The 19555-nt window shown below is 42.4% G+C and overlaps 2 protein-coding genes across 22 annotated transcripts in view; one reads left to right on the top strand and one right to left on the bottom strand.

Annotated features, from left to right (window-relative positions):
- C4H6orf52 (chromosome 4 C6orf52 homolog) overlaps positions 1 to 6069 on the bottom strand; it is a 24011-nt gene extending 17942 nt beyond the window's left edge. For 9 of the 20 annotated variants that reach the window (XR_012434251.1, XR_012434252.1, XM_065544436.2 and 6 more), the window contains exons 1-2: positions 5594 to 5622; positions 4325 to 4407 (exon numbers count right to left, since the gene is read on the bottom strand). Coding sequence is in view for 3 of the 20 variants with exons in the window: in XM_045390509.3 (XP_045246444.2) it covers positions 5689 to 5756 (68 nt within the window). In the remaining 17 variants the exon portion in view is untranslated. Of the gene's footprint in view, positions 1 to 3923; positions 4008 to 4324; positions 4408 to 5414; positions 5623 to 5688 lie in introns of those variants that run through there. The other 11 variants (XM_045390501.3, XM_045390511.3, XM_045390514.3 and 8 more) reach the window with 6 other exon arrangements.
- PAK1IP1 (PAK1 interacting protein 1) lies at positions 5903 to 19555 on the top strand. Of its 2 annotated transcripts, none has more exons than XM_005554065.5 (10): positions 5903 to 6041; positions 8288 to 8450; positions 13107 to 13227; positions 13303 to 13377; positions 13809 to 13861; positions 14891 to 15036; positions 15131 to 15228; positions 17944 to 18043; positions 18777 to 18900; positions 19058 to 19555. In XM_005554065.5, exons 1-10 carry the CDS (start codon positions 5958 to 5960, stop codon positions 19270 to 19272), a joined length of 1179 nt encoding a protein of 392 aa, XP_005554122.1. In that variant the 5' UTR covers positions 5903 to 5957; the 3' UTR covers positions 19273 to 19555. The 2 variants fall into 2 exon arrangements, with proteins under 2 accessions (XP_005554122.1, XP_005554123.1); XM_005554066.5 differs by having other exon boundaries at positions 5903 to 6518.

The following is a 19555-nucleotide window of genomic DNA, read 5'->3' as shown; positions in this document are numbered from 1 at the left end:
GGAAAGGGGCCTTTCTGTCTTCTCCCCTCTCCCCAGGTCTGGTGCTATGATTACAAATACGATGGTTTGTGTCAGAATAACTGCAGCTGCCAGGCGCGGTGGATCACGCCTGTAATCCCAGCACTGTGGGAGGCCGAGGCGGGTGGACCACGAGGTCAGGAGATCGAGACCATCCTGGCTAACACGGTGAAACCCCGTCTCTATATAAATACAAAAAAATTAGCCGGGCGTGGTGGTGGGCTCCTATAGTCCCAGCTACTCAGGAGGCTGAAGTAGGAGAATGGCATGAACCCGGGAGGCGGAGCTTGCAGTGAGCCGAGATCGCGCCACTGCCTGGGGGACAAAGTGAGACTCTGTCTCGAAAAAAAAAAAAAAAGAATAACTCTGCAGCTATCTTGGACTGAGGTGACATCAGGGAAGAAGTCATGCAGAAGAATACTGGGATCCAAGACAGAATGAGTCTGGGTCACTGACGACTAAGGACTCCTTCCACTAGCACTAGATTGGCCTACCGCTGGTTTATTTTACTTAATGTCTTGTTTAGACCACTATCGTTATGTCAGGTAAAATACAATTCCTAACTACTATAGCTTAGACAGCCAATAAAACATGTCAGTTAAAGATTCTTTTTCTGTAAAATTTTTTTTTTTACTTCTCTCATTTTAGGACTGACTTTATTTTACACAAAGAAAATCACAATTATAGCTATGACCAGGTAAGCATTGAGGCTGCAGTTGGAAAGGAACGTGGAAGTTGAACACTGAGGAGGTGGTAAGGAGGCTGAGGAAGACAGAGGTCGATGTAATCATGTTGAAACCACCTAGGAAGATGGCAGCAGCTATGGAACAGAAGGTTGTAAGCAAGATCCCAGGGTAAAGATGGACACTTAGGCCTTGGAGATGACAGTAACAAGGACTCACAAGCGATGTTCTGCTCGCTAAAAGCCCCAAATGCAAACCTTCTGTTTCAACTAGATTAATCCCATGAAGTGGGTGAAGCAAATTTCTATCAGGGCACACTACTGGACAGGTTCAGGGCAAGTACAGCATTATCTCCACTTCCCTTCGTGCTGGGAAATACAAAGGAGACCAAAACCTCCAGGAATACATTCACATGCAACCTCCATAGTCCTTGAATTTAAGAGTTGCTACCTGCCGCACTGAGAAAGGAGGGGAATTCAGCAGGAATATGAGATTCTCGTGGTATTTCTAACAGGGCTTTTTCTCTAACGTATCCTGCTTTTACCCCAGGATATCCACCTTACCACCCTCGCCACCCAAGAAGAAAAACTAGCTTTTACTTTAGCAAACCAAAGCTAGGCACTCAACAAATACTTGTTGAATGAACGAATGAATCAGAGCATAGCTCAAGTGCAAAAATCTTTTCAATCAATAATTTACAAACAAAGCTACAAAACAATATAATCCTCTCTTGCTTTAGTGTTGATTAATGAACTCTCAACATTGGTTGTTTCTTGGCAACTGCAGATTTCACAAGACTGAGATTAAATGGCTTTTTACATCCTGTGTTTAGAAAGGGAATAGAAGGGTTTATGGGAAGTTATGCTCAGGTCAAATCCAGTTAAACAGATATATAATTCTCCATTGTCTTTCTTCAGACAATGAAAATCCACGATCTAAGATCTGAAACTACTGCCACAGCCATGCATAAAATGAAATGCTGCTGCTTTCCTCTCTGTTAAAGAGAATGTTCAAGGCCGAGGACACATAAAAAAAGAGCAGCATTACTGGCTCTGTTATTTAGCTGTGTGTTCTTGAAAAAGTCACTTCTCCAGACATATCTCAGCGTTTATAACCTGAGACTAAACCTAAGAGTGAATCACTGCATTTTACCCTTAATGAGGTACCTTTAAACTAATCTTTTTGAAACAGTACTTAAATTGTAGCAGGACAAGCCGCAGACAAAACCCTGCAGACACCAAGTTAAAGAAAGAAGGGCTTTATTCGCCCGGAGCTTCGGCAAGACTCATGTCTCCAACAACCGAGCTCCTGGAGTGAGCAATTCCTGTCTCTTTAAAGGCTCACAACTCTAAGGTCCGTGTGAGAGGGTCGTGGTAGATTGAGCAAGCAGGGGGTACTGCATGCACCGGTAATTAGAACGGAACAGAACAGGACAGGACAGGGATTTTCACAGTGCTTTTCTATACAATATCTGTAATCTACAGATAACATAACCAATTAGGTTAGGGGTTGATCTTTACCAGGCCCAGGGTGTGGCGCCGGGCTGTCTTTGGATTTCATTTCTGCCTTTTAGTTTTTACTTCTTCTTTCTTTGGAGGCAGAAATTGGGCGTAAGACAATAGGAGGGGTGGTCTCCTCCCTTAAAATCTTAATGCGCTCCTCCAAAAATGTATATCCACATATTTGCATATAATTTCATGGGATTCAAAACCCCTGAAACTGATCCAGAACCCCCAGATTAGTAACACCTGGACTAGATGTTGTCTAAGTTCTCTGAGCTCTATAATTGGTTCCACTGATTTCTAAGTTTTTGGGGGTTTTCTTTTTTGTTTTTTTTTCTTTTTAAAGTAAAACCACTTTGAGTTATGTTCATGGTACTTACACCATGGTTTCCATTCTAGAACCAACTATATTCTAAAATTCCTTGTTGGAACAAAAGTTACTTAAGCAAGTAAAAGCGTGACAGCCTGGTAACAGATTCTAAATAATCACCTTTTTATGGTGATAAGCTAAAATTTATTTTTAAAAAGTATTAAACAAATATTAATACTTCTCAAACAGCTGTTGAGATGTCCCTAGGGTAAGGAGACAGGGCACCAGGGACATTCCAGAAGTAACAATATACAAAACATGATTTTGAAAGTTTTAGTGTTTTTTAAAAAATTTTTGGCTGAGAGCATAATACTTTTGCATTAATATGAACAGATATGTTGTGGAGTAAAATGCATAAAGGCACATTTTTAAAGATAAAATGTGAAACTTAAAATGTCCCGCAGGGCACCATGGCTCACGCCTGTTATCCCAGCACTTTGGGAGGCTGAGGTGGGTGGATCACGAGGTCAGGAGATCGAGACCATCCTGGCTAACACGGTGAAACCCCATCTCTACTAAAAACACAAAAAATTAGCTCGATGTGGCGACAGGCACCTGTAGTCCCAGCTACTAGGGAGGCTGAGGCAGGAGAACGGCGTGAACCTGAGGCAGAGCTTGCAGTGAGCTGAGATGGCGCCACTGCACTCCAGCCTGGGCAACAGAGCGAGACTCTGTCTCAAAACAACAACAACGAGTCCTGCTTATTAATATCTAGTCTAATGTCCAGAGGACACTCACTTCACACTCCTCTAATCTTAGTGGTTCTCTGGTGGAAAGTTACACATTACAAAAAAAGTAATCTAAATCGTAAAATAATTTGACTTTTTGTAACACAATGAAGATAACTAGTACAGAGTGAAAGAAAGAATGCCTTTTTTTTTTTTTTTTTTTGAGACAGAGTCTCACTCTGTTGCCCACCTTGTAGTGCAGTGGTGGGATCTCAGCTCACTGCAACCTCCACCTCTCTAGTTCAAGCGATTCTCCTGCCTCACCCTCCCGAGCAGCTGGGACTATAGGCACACACCACCACATCCAGCTAATTTTTGTATTTTTAGTAGAGAAGGGGTTTCACCATGTTGGTCAGGATGGTCTCGATCCTCGATCTCTTGACCTCGTGAAAGTGCTGGGATTACAGGCGTGAGCCACTGCGTCCGGCCTTTTTTTTTTTTTTAAGACAGAGTCCTGACCTCAAGTGATCCGCCCGCCTCGGCCTCCCAAAGTGCTGGAATTACAGGCGTGAGCCACTGCACCCAGCCAAGAATGATTTTAGAAGGGTGAATTAATACAAGGATTGCCACTAGACTGAAAATTAGTTTGTCAACAGCATTTCAGTGTCTGAGAAGTGCTTACATTTGGCCTTGACAAAGCTGGCAGATGATATAGGAAGTAAAAAGTTTCCTCTTCAAAGTTTCCCTTCTTGTTAAAGAATAAATCCTAAGTGTTAGAAACAATAGTTTCTTTTAAAGACTGACTGACTTCAAGCCTCCTTGCCTTGTGCTAATAACTCTTTGTTAAGCCCTATCCTATGTAACTGTGGGGCATGCTCACAGGCACGTTCCAGCTCACAGCCTATTTAGCAATCGGGTATCAGTTTAAGATTATGAGGTCCAGCTACAGCCAACGGATGCAGGACACAGCAGCAAGGACAACCCAAATGCGTAAGGTATGTCTGCTTTGCCTTTGTTCAGGTGTGCTCTCGCTCAATTGTCCATCTGCAATTGAGCACCCTTTCTGCAGAAAGTAAAGATTACCTTGCTGAGAGATCTTTTGTCTCCGTGTTTTTTCTTCGTGGCACCGATTATCTATCTCTAACGATGACAAGGCCTTTCCTGCACTGCAATGACAACCAAAGCATCCCAAGTGAAATCATTTCCGCAAGATTCAAACCGGCCTCTATTAACATGTACTGACAATTCAGAATACCAGAGAAGAAAAGTTATCGGAAACAAAAGGGTCTAAGCGCTGAAGCACTGTATTGCACTTGAAATGGAGGCTTAAGATTTGACAAGGATGGACTATGCATCTCATTTACCAAATGACCTACTACAGTGTTTATGAGAACTATACGAACCAAGATTTACTCTGTTCGGAGCTTGTGGGAAAGCTGTAATGTCTAATACAAACCTGAATCTCTAAACCTTATTAAACAAGACTTTTTTTTTCTTTGAAACGGGGTCTGGCTCGTTCCCCAGGCTGGAGTGCAGTGGCACGATCTAGGCTCACTGCAGCCTCCTGGGCTCAAGCAATCATCCCACCTCAGCCTTCCGAGTTGCTGGGAACACAGGCGGGCGCCGCCACGCCGAGCTGATTTTTAAACATTTTTGTAGAGACGGCATCAAAATATGTTGCTTAGGCTCACTCTATCTTCCTAACTTCCACATGAAGGCTCTGGCCGGGCGCGGTGGCTTACGCCTATAATCGCAGCAACTTTGGGAGGTCGAGGCAGGCGGATCACCTGAGGTCGGGAGTTCAAAACCAGCCTGGCCAACATGGAGAAACCCTGTTTCTACCAAAAAATAAAAATTAGCCAGGCGTGGTGGCGCATGCCTGTAATCCCAGCTACTCGGGAGGCTGAGGCAGGAGAACTGCTTGAACCCGGGAGGCGGAGGTTGCGGTGAGCCGACATCGCGCCACTGCGCTCCAGCCTGGGCAAAAAGAGCGAAACTTTGTCTCAAAAAAAAAAAAACCGGAAAAAAAAAAAAACAAGGCTCACTGCTCCCTCCCCAGGAGGTGCCGCAACCCTGGACAACAGAATCCCAGAGTTAGGCAAGCGGGCAGATAAAGTGTGCAGGGCGGGGATTCTGGCCCGGGCAGACAGGAACGCGGACACATCTACCACACCGGGTCCGTCCAGGCAGAGTGACTGCTGCGCCGCTGGAACAGGTCACCGCGAACCCTAATCCCACCCCTCCTTGCCCTGTTAGCGACAGAAAGGCTCGTTCCGCTGTTTCCTGAACAAATACTTCTATCCTAGTAGTACATAACCCACAACAATACGCGATGCCGGCGCCACTACCCACCCGGCCGGAAGTCGGCCCCGCCTCCTCCTGACGTCACGGAGATGAGGGGCTTCGTAGAGGAAGTCCCGCCCGCTCCCCTCAGGCCCAGCTCGCACCTTCCTGAGATATGCCTGCTTGCCCCCGATTTTTTTCTTCTTGCAGGGAGAACCTTCTCATGTGGCATCTTTACTTATTCTCCTCTTGGGAAATCCATGTGACCTCCTCGCGCTGAAAGTGTTTCCACGTTTACAGGAGACTTAAAGGCAGCCCTGGAACCTGACGTATAATTCGAGCGCCGATGCAAAAAGGACTCAGACTTTTTTTTTTTTTGGCATCCGGTTCTGTCACCTCCAGGCTGAGCCGGGCGAGGCACGTGCGCTGCTGAATGGAGCTGGTCGCTGGTTGCTACGAGCAGGTCCTCTTTGGGTTCGCTGTACACCCGGAGTCCGAGGCGTGCGGCGACCACGAGGTGAGATACCGCGTACCTAGAGACAGTCGGAGGCGGGGCCGGGAAGGTCGGGTTTGGTTCCTGCACAGCAGAGGTAAACATTGGAGCGCCTGCTGTTCACTGGATGATTTGGTGAATGAAACCTAAGAGACTTGAGAAAAGCAAACCTTTGAATATGTAGAATGGATATTTTATCAAAATGAGACAATATCTGCCTTTTCTAGTAGACAAAAGGTCCACGGGACACAGAGGAAACCGGCATTTCTGCATACGGACAAATGAGTCGTAGATTGTGAATTTAAGGATCGATCCCATAAGTTGACAGTATTCAGAATTTAATGAAAGAAGATCTCGCTCTTTTGCTGAATTTCTGTCCTGGAATTTTACAAATGACTAAATCTAGATTAGGATAAATCCCGTATAGATAAAGCGATACCAATTCGTTATTTGTTGGGAACTTATGGCGAGCTGGGCGGTGGAGATGCAAAGATGCTGGAGGTATGGATCGTGCCTTAGAGACGTTCCCTACATAAGGGATGGCGGACTGAGGAGACACATAGATGGAGAGAAATTACAGCAGAATATGGTATTACTAGATGTGTGAATAAATAAAAAGGTCAAATAAATTGCCAGTAGTCAAATAGGTAGATAGGACTATACTCACGACTAGAAATCCGACCTCCTAACGTCTAGCTCACTTTTATTGTCGAAGCAATTCTAAGCATTTTCTAGAAACCCGTTTTATTGAGTACAGTACTTCTTTATGAAGTCAAGGCGTCCGTCTTTAATTATCCAGAAAATTTGGAAGTATATCACTTGACCTATTGCTTTTGTTTATTTTGTTTCCTACTCCAGTTATTTGCTCTGTCTTTGGCTGAAAAGTGACGTGTTTTGAATAGTCAAAGATGATACTATCTAATTTTTTTTTTGTAGTGAAATTACTTAACTATGTTCCAGACACACAGTAGGCCTCACAGCAACCCTCTGAGGAGGATGCAGTTATTCTCGCTTTGCAGATGAGGAACCAAAATGTTGGTCCTAGATAGGTTAAGTGACTGCTGAAGGCCACACAGATAATAATTGGCAGAGCTGACCCCAAAGTGTCAGGAGCCCCCAAGGGTCTCTGACATTTGAAACTCTTAACCATTACCCTATACTGCTACTAAATCTAAGCAGCAGCCTAGATAACCTACAATATGTGGATTTTAAAAGGTTATTATTTGATTTAAGGCCGTAGCAGAATACTTGATTCAAAGGAGGCCCCCTTGGTCTTAAATGATGGAAGGAGTATCTGTTGCTGTAATTATTAAGGACCCAATTTGCAGTAACACATGTTCAGAGAAGTTTGATGGGATTTTTTCTTTTTCGGTTTGTTTTGCAAATACTTTTTGATGCAGTTCCTTCAGTTTAAGGAGTGTGTGTGTGTGTGTGTGTGTGTGTGTGTGTGTGTATTTTGCTGTCGTGCTTTGCACTCATCCAGTCAGACTTCTCATGGCAATAAGCACAGAGTTCCTGAGATTTCATTATTGGTAATTCTCTAGGGCTTATGTTGTTACTCATGGAAACATACCTTTACTCTGTTGGGTTTTCTTTATAAGACTTGTCGGCCGGGTGCGGTGGCTCACGCATGTAATCCCAGCACTTTGGTAGGGCGAGGAAGGTGGATCACCTGAGGTCAGGAGTTCAAGGCCAGCCTGACCAACGTGGTGAAATCCCGTCTCTACCAAAATTAGCTGGGCATGATGGCTAGTGCTTGTAATCCCAGCTACTCAGGAGGCTTAGGTGGAAGAATCGCAGTTCACTGCTATATGTCAACTGCTTGGAATAGTGCCAGACACATAGTAGGCATTCATCATTTGAAAGAATAAATTCAAATAAAAATTTGAATATCTGAAAAAATAAATTAAGTCTCACATATAAAGTAACAACATTAAAGAGTTAAAGCTTTGTGTAGGATCTAAAAGTCTTCTGTTGTCCAGTCTCCATTACCATGTTCTAGAGTGATGATACCCAGTGTTGCCTGCCCACCTCCTTGCTTTACCTTCCTTATCAAGTCTCAAGTCCTTTGTGTAAACTACATGTCATTTTGTAGTTTAACGTGTCATTTTTCCCTTTATAGGATCCATTGATAGTTTTCATGAATCGTGGAACAGTTTATCTTTTCAGAAGCAGATAAATGGTTCCATGATTCATGAAAACTGCCAGTGGATAGTTGGTAGAACTGTGGTGTGACTGTGGCATTCATTGTATGTTTTCATCTTCAACAGCAATGGACTCTTGTGGCTGACTTCACTCACCATGCTCACACTGCCTCCTTGTCAGCAGTAGCTGTCAATAGTCGTTTTGTGGTCACTGGGAGCAAAGATGAAACAATTCACATTTATGACATGAAAAAGAAGATAGAGCATGGGGCTCTAGTGCATCACAGTGGTAAGAAAATTGTATCTCTTACGATGAGAACGTGGAGGTGTTCTTTACAATTTGACTTCAGTTGAACAATTTGTTTTGTCTACTTTATAGCAGATTCTGTGCTAGAAGATAGAGGAATGTTTTAAAAAATGGTTTCTTAGCCGGGCGCAGTGGCTCACACCTGTAATCCCAGCACTTTGGGAGGCTGAGCGAGTGGATCACCTGAGGTCAGTAGCTGGAGACCAGACCTGTCTCTACTAAAATACAAAAAAAAAATTAGCCAGGTGTGGTGGCACGCACCTGTAGTCCCAGCTACTCGGGAGGCTGAGGCAGGAGAATCGTTTGAACCCGGGAGGCAGAGCTTGCAGTAAGCTGAGATCGCGCCGCTGCACTCCAGCCTGGGCGACAGAGTGAGACTCTGTCTCAAAAAAAAAAAAATGGTTTGTTGCTCTGGGTTGGCTTTCAGTCTGTCTTGGGAGACAGAAAGGAGGCATTTAACCCAGTCAGAGAGTTAGGGAGTCAGAGTGAGGTTTTCACTGAAACCTTCCTTAAAATGGTATCTGAATTATCTTAAAAGAGAAATGTCAGTTGTTAGGCAGGTAAAGTTTGCAAAGAGGGAGAAAGGACATTCCAGGCAGAGGTGGCAGTATGAGGAGCACAGGTAGTAGCATCATAGCAACATCTAACTTTATTGAGGGCATATTAAGTACCCCTCTGTGTGCCAAGAAAGTAAAAGAGAACACCTAGTTTCAAAGATGTTACTTGACTTGCCTGAGGTCTCAAACAGTGGAACTAGAACTTGCACCTAGGTCTGGAGCCCATGCTTTTACCGCTGGTGTTCATGGGGAACTGTAAGCAGTTCTGGATTATGAGAAGGTTAAACTGGGAGTTTGAGGGGCTGGAGAAGTAGATGGGACCAGATCCTGGAGTCCTTGAGAGAGCCAGGTAGAGACTGAATTGGGAGGGAAGGAGAGGGCAAGCTAGCGAATGAATGATGTGGGCTTGAGGAAAGTACTGCCAGTTTGTATAGGAGGGATGCTGACTGAGAACCCCAACAGAAGGACTGATGAAGGTCTGCGCCATTGGAATCGGCAGCTACGGATTGAGTAACATCAGTTTGCAAGATTTTCTGAGTTTCTTCAGTAATAAGCCACAGACATTTCCCTAGAGAGGGGAAGGTTACTTGGTGTGTGCGGTAGAAGGATTGAGTTACAAAGGAATTAAGAATTTTGGTGAAGGAGTGGATTAGTTTGTCAGCATAGAGAAAATGTGTTGTCAAAGGCCGGGCGTGGTGGCTCACACCTGTAATCCCAGCACTTTGGGAGGCTGAGGTGGGCTGAGCACTAGGTCAGGAGATGGAGACCATCCTGGCTAACATGGAGAAACCCCGTCTCTACTAAAAATACAAAACCTTAGCTGCGCGTGGTGGCACACACCTGTAGTCCCAGCTACTCGGGAGGCTAAGGCAGGAGAATCGCTTGAACCCGGGGAGGTGGAGGTTGCCGTGAGCCGAGATTGTGCCAGTGCACTCCAGCCTAGGTGACAGAACAAGACTGTGTCTCAAAAAAAAAAGAAAAAAAAAGAAAAGTGGTGTCAAGGGCCTAGAAATCTCTGAAATACAAAAGCAGGTGGAGTGTGAGTGCAGGAAGGCGTGAAAGGGATGGGAAGATGTGAGCTTGTGGTCAGCAAATAGGTTCCTAGAGGTCAAGTGTTACACCGTGGAACAGCTCTATGTGGTAACGACGCCCAGCCTGTGGGTGTAGGGGACTGAAATGCAGGGGAGGCAAAGGTCACTGGAGTTGAAGTCAAGAAGTAGTACTACAATGCCCAGCTTGTGGTTTGGTTTTCCACCCTGGTGGTCAAGGTACCCAGGATAGTGGCAGAATCAAGGGAGAGAAAGACTGAACAGGTAAATTTTTTTCTTCAGTACCAAACATTTTATGCTGTTTTTATTGCATTTTCCCAGGGGACAGAGAATGCGGAGTAACTCAGCTAAGAAAGTTGATTTATTGCAAAGAAAGGTGCCCTTTTCCTACCCAATCTTACATGTATTTCAGAGGATCCACACCAGGCGTTGGTTTCCAGCAGTAAATTTGCAGCCATAAATGGCTTCCTTCTATTAGATGTTCCCTTAGTTTATTCAGACTGCTATAACGAAATACCTGAGAGTGAATAATTTATCAATAATAGAGATTTATTTCTCACACTTGTAGAGGCTGGGAAGTCTAAGATTAAGGCACCAGCAGATTTTCACATCTCATAAGGACTGGCGCTCTGTTGTTGTGTCCTCATATGGTGGAAGGGCAAAGCAGCTCCCTACACAATTTTGTAAGGTCAAGCTCGAGAGTTGGAGCCAGTTTTAAAAAAGAAAACAAACAAAAAAAACTTTTGGGGAGCGGGGGGCGGAGTCTCGCTTTGTCACCCAGGCTGGAGTGCAGTGGCGCGATCTTGGCTCACTGCAACTTCTGCCTCCTGGGTTTAAGCGATTCTCCTGCCTCAGCCTCCCAGGTAGCTTGGATTATAGGCACCTGTCACCACACCCAACTAATTTTTGTGTTTAATCAGTAGATACGGGGGTCTCACCATGTTGGCCAGGCTGGTTTTGAACTCTTGACCTGAAGTGATCCACCTGCCTCAGCCTCCCAAAGTGCTGGGATTACAGGCGTGAACCACCGCGCCCAGCCAAAAAAAACTTTTAGAAGGTCGCAATCCTCTAATCCCGTTCCTGGGGGCTTGCCCTCGTGACTTAGTCACCATCACCTCCTAAAGGTCTCACCTCTTAAACTGTCACATTGGCAACTAAGTTTCAGCAGATGAATTTTGGGGGACACTTTCAGACCGTGGCAGACTGTCCATTGCTGCTTTGACAGCTATCTTGCTCTTCATCAGAAGCTGTGCTTTGAGTGATTAAAATATACATTCTTTTTTTCTCTATCTCCTAGTCCCAGTTCATACAAAGAAGTCTTCTCTCTCAGGTTTGGAAGAAATAAGTTAAATTTGACCTGCCCAAACCCATTAGTACAAGTTCAACAATAAGAAAAGGAATTACATAAAAGGAGTTTAGATTGGGGGGTGAATGAAGTAGGGCTCTTGGTTTCTTCTGTTTCTTGTATAAATCCTTTTTTTTTTTTTCCTTTTTTAATTCTTTTCTTTTTTTCCTTCAACTTTTATTTTAAGTTCAGGGGTACACATGCAGGATGTGCAGGTTTGTTAGCTAGGTAAACGTCCCATGGTGGTTTGCTGTACAGATCATCCCATCACCCAGTGTCCATTAGCTGTTCTTTCTAATGCTCTCTTTCCCCCCACCCTTCCGCTGCCACAGGCCCCAGTGTGTGGTGTTCTTCCCCTGTGTGAGAACATGCGGTGTTTGGTTTGGTTTTCTTTCTTTTCTTTTTCTTTCTTTCTTTTTTTTTTTTTTGAGATGGAGTCTTGCTCTGTCACACAGGCTCGAGTGCAGTGGTGCGATCTCGGCTCACTGCAACCTCCATCTCCCGGGTTCAAGCGATTCTTGTGCCTCAGCCTCCTGAGTAGCTGGGACTACAGGCGCACACCACCACATCTAGCTAATTTTTGTATTTTCAGTAGAGATACGGTTTCGCCATGTTGGCCAGACTGGTCTTCAACTCCTGATCTCAGGTGATCCGCCCGCCTTGGCCTCCCAAAGTTCTGGGATTACAGGCATGAGCCACATTGCCCAGCCAGTGTTTGGTTTTCTCTTCCTGCATTAGTTTGCTGAGGATAATGGCTTCCAACTGCATCTACATCCCTGCAAAGGATATGAGCTCATTCCTTTTTATGGGTGCATACATCCTATTTTAGAGAGTTGCTAATAGATAAGCTTTTTTCTAGGGAAGCAGATGTGGGAAAGCAAACTTTCCAAAGTGAGAAATAGGATAATAAGGAGAGGAAAATATGAACAAATGAATGCGAAATGTGTGGAAATGGATCAAAACAGGTCTGAGTGATAATGATTGGATTGTGGCTGATTGGGTAGCTCATTCACTGTTTAGAAAGTGGAAGTCATGTGGCAGTACACCTGGTTTGTTCCCCAGATTAGCTTGTTAGCTGGTTACTTTTGTTTACTTCTGCTCAAACTTTCCTAGCCAGCCACCTTCTAAACTTATAATTTGAAGAGGTAAAGCAAGGACGTGAACTGATTTGTTCAAATGTGTATCTAAACTGGAGATACTCTGCTGAAAATATTTGCATAGATTTGAACAACAGTACTTATATGAAAAAATTTAAGGTATATTTTAGTAATATTAAGACATTGAGGCCAGTCACAGTGGCTCACCCCTGTAATCCCAGCACTTTGGGAGGCTGAGGTGGGCAGATCGCTTGGGCCCAGGAGTTCAAGACCAACCTGGGCAACATGGCATGGTGAAACCCTGTGTCTACAAAAAATACAAAAATTAGCTAGGTGTATTGATGTGCACCTGTAGTCCCAGTTACTCAGGAGGTTGAGGTGGGAAGATTGCATGAACCCAGGAGGCAGAGGTTGCAGTGAGATAAGATTGTGCCATAGCACTTCAGCCTGGGTAACAAGAGTGAAACCCTGCCTCAAAAAAAAAAAAAAAAATATTGAGTGTTTTACTTAGCATAGCATAGCCTTCAAATCAGAAATGGAGTTTGTATTTAAAATGAATATTATTTTTGCCTATTTTGGTTTTTCTATAGGTACAATAACTTGCCTGAAATTCTATGGCAACAGGCATTTAATCAGTGGAGCAGAAGATGGGCTCATCTGTATCTGGGATGCAAAGAAATGGGAATGCCTGAAGTCAATTAAAGCTCACAAGTGAGTTGGGCTCTTTCCCTTTGGCATCCTCGATGTGCCAGTCAAGTTGGGGACTAACTGTTGGTTTCATTATAGAGGACAGGTGACCTTCCTTTCTATTCACCCATCTGGCAAGTTGGCTCTCTCGGTTGGTACAGATAAGACATTAAGGTAAGTCATTAATGCTCAAGAGCATTTTTCTAAGGTGTATCTTTTACTACAGCTCTCCACCATTTAAAAATACTGTGATACAAGGGAAACCTCAAAACCTCAAAAACCTTTTCACAGTGGTAGGATAAAAATGAAAAACTATTTTCAAACGTGCAGTTATGCTGCAGTCATCATAGCTGTGAACTGAAGATTTTAGAAAGGGAAACCTTTTGAAAATACAATGGATACGACATGTTAAAGGGATATGGGAATAGAGCAAGTCTTATTCCTGCCTCATAATATTTCATAATGTTGCTGTAAGAAAGATAGCAGGTCTTTTAAATAATCAGTATTTACTATGTCACTTGAGTAAGCCTTCATTATGCTTGTTCTTTTACGTTTAGTAAAAGGTAGTTGGTGATCACACCATAAGTAAGCTTCCTGTTTTGCAGAACGTGGAATCTTGTAGAAGGAAGATCAGCATTCATAAAAAATATAAAGCAAAGTGAGTATTTTTGTTTGAAATACAGGTTGAGCATTCCTAATCTGGAAATCTGAAATGCTCCAAAATCTGAAACTTTTTGAGCACTGATGTGATGTCTCAAGTAGAAAATTCAACACCTAACCTCATGATGGGTCACAGAACTTTGTTTCATGCACAAAATTATTTAAAATATTTTGTAAAATTACCTTCAGGCTAGATGTATATGAAACATAGATGAATTTCATGTGTAGACTTGAAACATGAGTTTCATGGGTTTTATCCTCAAGATATTTCATTGTATATATGCAGATATTACAAAATCCAAAACAGTTCTGGTCCCAAGTATTTTGGATAAGGGATACTCAACCTGTATGTTTTACAGTGACTTATGGAATATGAATATAGATACACATTTTTACGTGTGTGTATGTTACATATTTATTTCTCTGCATGGTGGTGGTTATCTCCGAGCAAATGCCTTGGGTTTCTTTCTTTTCCCATTTTAGGTCTAGATTCTTGTTGTGGCTCTGCCACCTGCCTTTGATTTGATTTGATTTGATTTGATTTGATTTGATTTTTTGAGATAGAGTCTCGCTCTGTCACCCAGGCTGGAGTGCAGTGGTGCTATCTCAGCTCACTACAACCTCTGCCTTCTGAGTTCAAGTGATTCTCCTGCCTCACCCTCCCAAGTAACTGGGATTACAGACGCATGCCACCATGCTTGGCTAATTTTTTGTATTTTTTGGTAGAGATGGGGTTTTGCCATGTTAGCCAGGCTGGTCTCAAACTCCTGGCCTTAAGTGATCCACCCATCTTGGCCTCCCAAAGTGCTGGCATTACAGGTTTGAGCCACTGCACCTGGCCAACCTTTGACTTTTGGAACCTAGATTGTTTTCTAAAAAACTTAACTTGTAAAATGTGTTATGAAGATAAACTAGGATAATAAATTTGAAAATACACAGTATAAATATTTTCTATTTTTATTATTGCTATGATCATTTTATGTTTTATTTACAAAATAAATAAACTTCATTTTTTTTCCACTTATAGATGCTCACATAGTAGAGTGGTCCCCAAGAGGAGAGCAATATGTAGTTATCATACAGAATAAAATAGACATCTATCAGCTTGACACTGCATCCATTAGTGGCACCATCACAAATGAAAAGAGAATTTCCTCTGTTAAATTTCTTTCAGTAAGTAATCAGAAGTCAGTGATGAAAGTTTGTGGTGATGGTTGGAACTGCTGATGGCATTCTGGATGTTATTACTCTTTTTCCTCTCTCCTAGGAGTCTGTCCTTGCAGTGGCTGGAGATGAAGAAGTTATAAGGTTTTTTGACTGTGATTCGCTAGTGTGTCTCTGTGAATTTAAAGCTCATGAAAACAGGTATTTTTACTAATCTCTGGTGTATATGTTTAGTCTTAATAAATGGTATATATGCAGTAGTTTCATAAACCAGGTTATATGTTTTTATTGACAACTGCAGAAATAATCAGACATATCTACACGTACAGTATATGGTATCTGGAGTCTAATAAGATGGTAGAAAATGTTATCTTCCTGGCCTTTAATAATGCAAAAGTGGGCCGGGTGCAGTAGCTCACGCCTGTAATCCCAACACTTTGGAGAGGCAGGAGAATCGCTTGAGCCCTGGAGGCGGAGGTTGCAGTGAGGCAAGATCGCATCTCTGCACTCCAGCCTGGTGACAGAGTGAGACTCCATCTCAAAAATAATAATAATAATGCAAAAGTGATGAAATTGTTTTCAGGACTGTCATTTGCACAAGATATTTTTTAAATGTCTGTTAGACTTGGAGCCTGCAATCAAGCATATTTGAACAAACAAAAGACTAAACAATCTTGAGCTTTGTTCCCATCTACTTTTGTCCTTTTATGTAATTCCCCTTGCCTACTTCTTCCCCTTTTCCGTGTGATTTTTCTTTTCCTGCAGGAGAAGTGAATTGACGTTATTGAGTTCCTGTTTTGTGCCAGTTTTTATTAACTTTTAATGCTTTCTGTATTTCTAGCAGGTGGATAGTCTCAAAGTAAGTAGTTAAGTGGCTTGGCCAATATTACCCCACTCTTAGGTAAAGGAGCTGAGAGCTGAGCCCGATTTTATCTGACTCTTATATCCCTGCTTTTTCCTGTAATTTTGAAAAAGGTGATTTAATATACAGAGTTAGAATTTAATGTGTTCCCTTTGCATGTTCTATGTCTCAAATGAGTCTTAGTTCTTATTTCTTAAACAGTGGTTAAGTTTTAAGAAATCTGTAAGAGTACTGCAGTCAGTAGTATAAAGGCCTTACTCTTCTGCTATATTGGGAAGTAAACATATTCTTCAAGGTCGCCATTCCAGATGTACTAGTAACACTTCAGATATTTGACCATTCATTTATTTAACAAGTATTCATTGAGCATCATTATGAAATACTACACGAGGTATTTAATGATGAACAGAAAAGATGGGAGCTTGTGCTCTCATGGCTTTTATATTGTAAGGAGGCAATAGATTACAAACAAGCAGATCATTATGACAGGATGGAAATAGAAAAGTAGAGTGATTAAAGATTAACAAGGGGGCCGGGCGCGGTGGCTCAAGCCTGTAATCCCAGCACTTTGGGAGGCCGAGGCGGGTGGATCACGAGGTCAGGAGATCGAGACTATCCTGGCTAACATGGTGAAACCCCGTCTCTACTAAAAATACAAAAAACTAGCTGGGCGTGGTGGCGGGCGCCTGTAGTCTCAGCTACTTGGGAGGCTGAGGCCGGAGAATGGCGTGAACCCGGGAGGCGGAGCTTGCAGTGAGCTGAGATCACGCCACTGCACTCCAGCCTGGGAGACACAGCGAGACTCCGTCTCAAAAAAAAAGATTAACAAGGGTAATTGGTTTAGATAGGATGATGAGGGAAGAAGATGTGAGACCTTAGGAATGAAAAAGGAGCTAGTTTTTAAAAGAAGAGAGAGGCACAGGTGCAAAGACCCTGAGGGAGAACAGAGCTTGGTGTATTTTAGGAGCAGATAGAAGAACTGTGTGACTAGGTGAGAATGAGCAAGGAGAGGATGGTGGAAGCCAAATGGTGCCCATAATCATCATAATTTTTCTTACTATGGAAAAATTTAAAAGCATTTAGACCGGTTTAAGGTGCTAACCCTTTAAGACCCGCCACCAGCTTTAGCAACTATCACTGTGTGGCCAGTTTTGCTTCATCTATATGCCCAGCCACTTCCTCCTCTCCCATGTTATTTTAAAGTAGGTCCCAGTTTTGTAGGGTTTTAAGCCTGGAAGTTACAAGATTTGATTTACATTTTTAAAAATTGTTGGCCGGGTGCAGTGGCTCATGCCTGTAATCCCAGCACTTTGGGAGGCTGAGGCAGGCGGATCATGAGGTCAGGAGTTCGAGACCAGGCTGACCAACATGGTGAAACCCCGTCTCTCCTAAAAATACAAAAATTAGCCGGGCATGGTGGTGCACACCTGTAATCCCAGCTACTCAGGAGGCTGAGGCAGGAGAATCGCTTGAACCCAGGAGGTGGAGGTTGTCGTGAGTTGAGATCCCGCCACTGCACTCCAGCCTGGGTGACAGAGCAAGACTCCGTCTTAAAAAAAAAAAAAAAAGTTGTTAAGGGGCAAAATAGAAGCAGAAAGGCCAATTAGGCTACTTCTGTGATCCAGAGGAAAAATAATAGCGGCTTAGACTAACAGTGGTGGGACTGGAGATGAGGGAAATGGGTGTGTGGGAGAGGCCTTGATTCATCATTTCTGTTGTCTTTTCTCTCCTTACTGAACTTGGAGTTTCTTGTGGTGATGGGCTTTGTTTTACTCATCTTTAGTTCCTTTGTAATAACCTGATTATTTATTATCTGTTATCTTTTCAACTTTTCCTTCAGATATAGTTGGCAGTTGATTTTATCTTGTATTTTGGGCCTGAATATATCTCATTAATGGGAATGCGAAGCATAGTTACGTTTTAAGGCACCTTTCATTGAGCAGTTTGGAAATACCTGAAACAGTGAGAAAGCACTAGTCTGTGTGTGTAGTTTTTAACAATATTAGACTTTTTGGAGGACAGGGTCTTTTATGGTGTTAATATTTCTCTCCTAGGGTAAAGGACATGTTCAGTTTTGAAATTCCAGAGCAACATGTTATTGTTACAGCATCGAGTGATGGTTTCATCAAAATGTGGAAGCTTGAGCAGGATAAGGTCAGTGCCTTAACACAATCTAAATGTACTTTATTACAAATCTTGCTCGTAAGTGAGGTGGAATATTTTTTAAGGGTCATAAGACATAAGTCTTTAAATAAACGTTTTAAATCTCTTCCAGGCATGATTGATATTAATGGTTTTAAAATTAGGGTTCCCGTGGAGCTGCCTTGATGGTTGTCATTTCTGAGTGTGAGCTGGCGGTTTCCCAGAACTCGCGCTGCTCTTTTTAGTCAGAGAAGCTCTACTTTCCTCTCTCTTGAGTATTGGAGTTCTCTGGAAGCTCTTAGGTAAAAATACTGCCATTGCTAAAAATAATTTGGAAGCTCCTGATCAATTATGAAATTAACAAACCATTTGAACCAGACAGTTTGGAAAATTAAATTCCCTCCTGTAGTCTCCTTACAGTCTCTCTTGGTTTATTCTTTGTTCTCTCATAAACACATTCTGTGAATATGGTTTGTTGAATGTCTCTTTTTCCAAGGTTCTTTGTTCAGCCCTGGAAATAAGACCTGATTCCTTTCTTTAGAATTTTCAAATTCTGAATACTTCTTAGAAATTGGCTCTGTGAATAACATAGTCAAACCTAATCATGAGTGAACATTATATGTTGCTTCTGAATATCATATTTTGTATTCAAGAAAATATAGGAAGTTTTAAATTAAGGTAACTTGATTATGGAAAAAGAAATTATTGAAAATGCACATTCTGAATGTTTGTTTCTTCTGTTTAGAAAGTTCCCCCATCTTTACTCTGTGAAGTAAACACTAAAGCCAGGCTGACATGTCTTGGAGTGTGGCTAGACAAAGTGCCAGACACGAAAGAAAGCTTTCCTCCAGCAGCAGAGCCTTCTCCTGGTAATCGAATTTGATTGTTCTGACATTTTGAATAATCTGTTATCTCTTAAATTGTAGAAGTGGAGGAGATCCAGATAATTTCACTTTATTGACAGCCTGTGTTTATTTCATTCAAAGGGGAAAACAGTCTTTAAAAGCACTCTCTTTTGTGTTGTAGTAAGTAAAGAACAGTCCAAAATTGGCAAAAAGGAGCCTGGTGACACAGTGTACAAAGAAGAAAAGCAGTCAAAACCTAACACAAAGAAACGCAGTTTAGCAGGTGACAGTAAGAAAGCAACAAAAGAAAGTGGCCTGGTATCAACCAAGAAGAGGAAAATGGTAGAAATGTTGGAAAAGAAGAGGAAAAAGAAGAAGATAAAAATAATGCAGTGAATCCCAGATGTCTCCTGAAAGAACTCTTTTAGATGAAATCATTCTACTCAAATGTACATTAATTTTCTTTTTTTCCCCCTGAGTAAAAGCAAGAAATTTCTTCCTTTGGAGAAGATATACATATTATAAAACGACTTTTAGATGGGGGTTGTTTTTTTTTTTTAAACAGTGGTAAAATTACTTTTGGCAGACAGTGTTTTATGAATTATGTATCCTGTTGATATATAATATGTTAATGTGTCATGCAATTTTTGTACAAAGCAAATAAAGATCTTTCTCAAAA

This window comes from Macaca fascicularis, chromosome 4 (genome assembly GCF_037993035.2).
Source record: "Macaca fascicularis isolate 582-1 chromosome 4, T2T-MFA8v1.1".
Classification (NCBI taxonomy): Eukaryota; Metazoa; Chordata; class Mammalia; order Primates; family Cercopithecidae; genus Macaca; species Macaca fascicularis.
The sequence above is the reverse complement of the archived record's forward strand: the minus strand, read 5'-3'. Positions and strand labels throughout refer to the sequence as shown.

Excerpts from the sequence above, each read along its gene's own strand:
- PAK1IP1 (XM_005554065.5), top strand. The coding sequence starts at position 5,958 with ATGGAGCTGGTCGCTGGTTGCTACGAGCAGGTCCTCTTTGGGTTCGCT. Across the intron at positions 6,042-8,287 it reads AGGCGTGCGGCGACCACGAG|CAATGGACTCTTGTGGCTGA; the intron begins GTGAGATACCGC and ends CATCTTCAACAG. Across the intron at positions 15,037-15,130 it reads CCTCTGTTAAATTTCTTTCA|GAGTCTGTCCTTGCAGTGGC; the intron begins GTAAGTAATCAG and ends CCTCTCTCCTAG.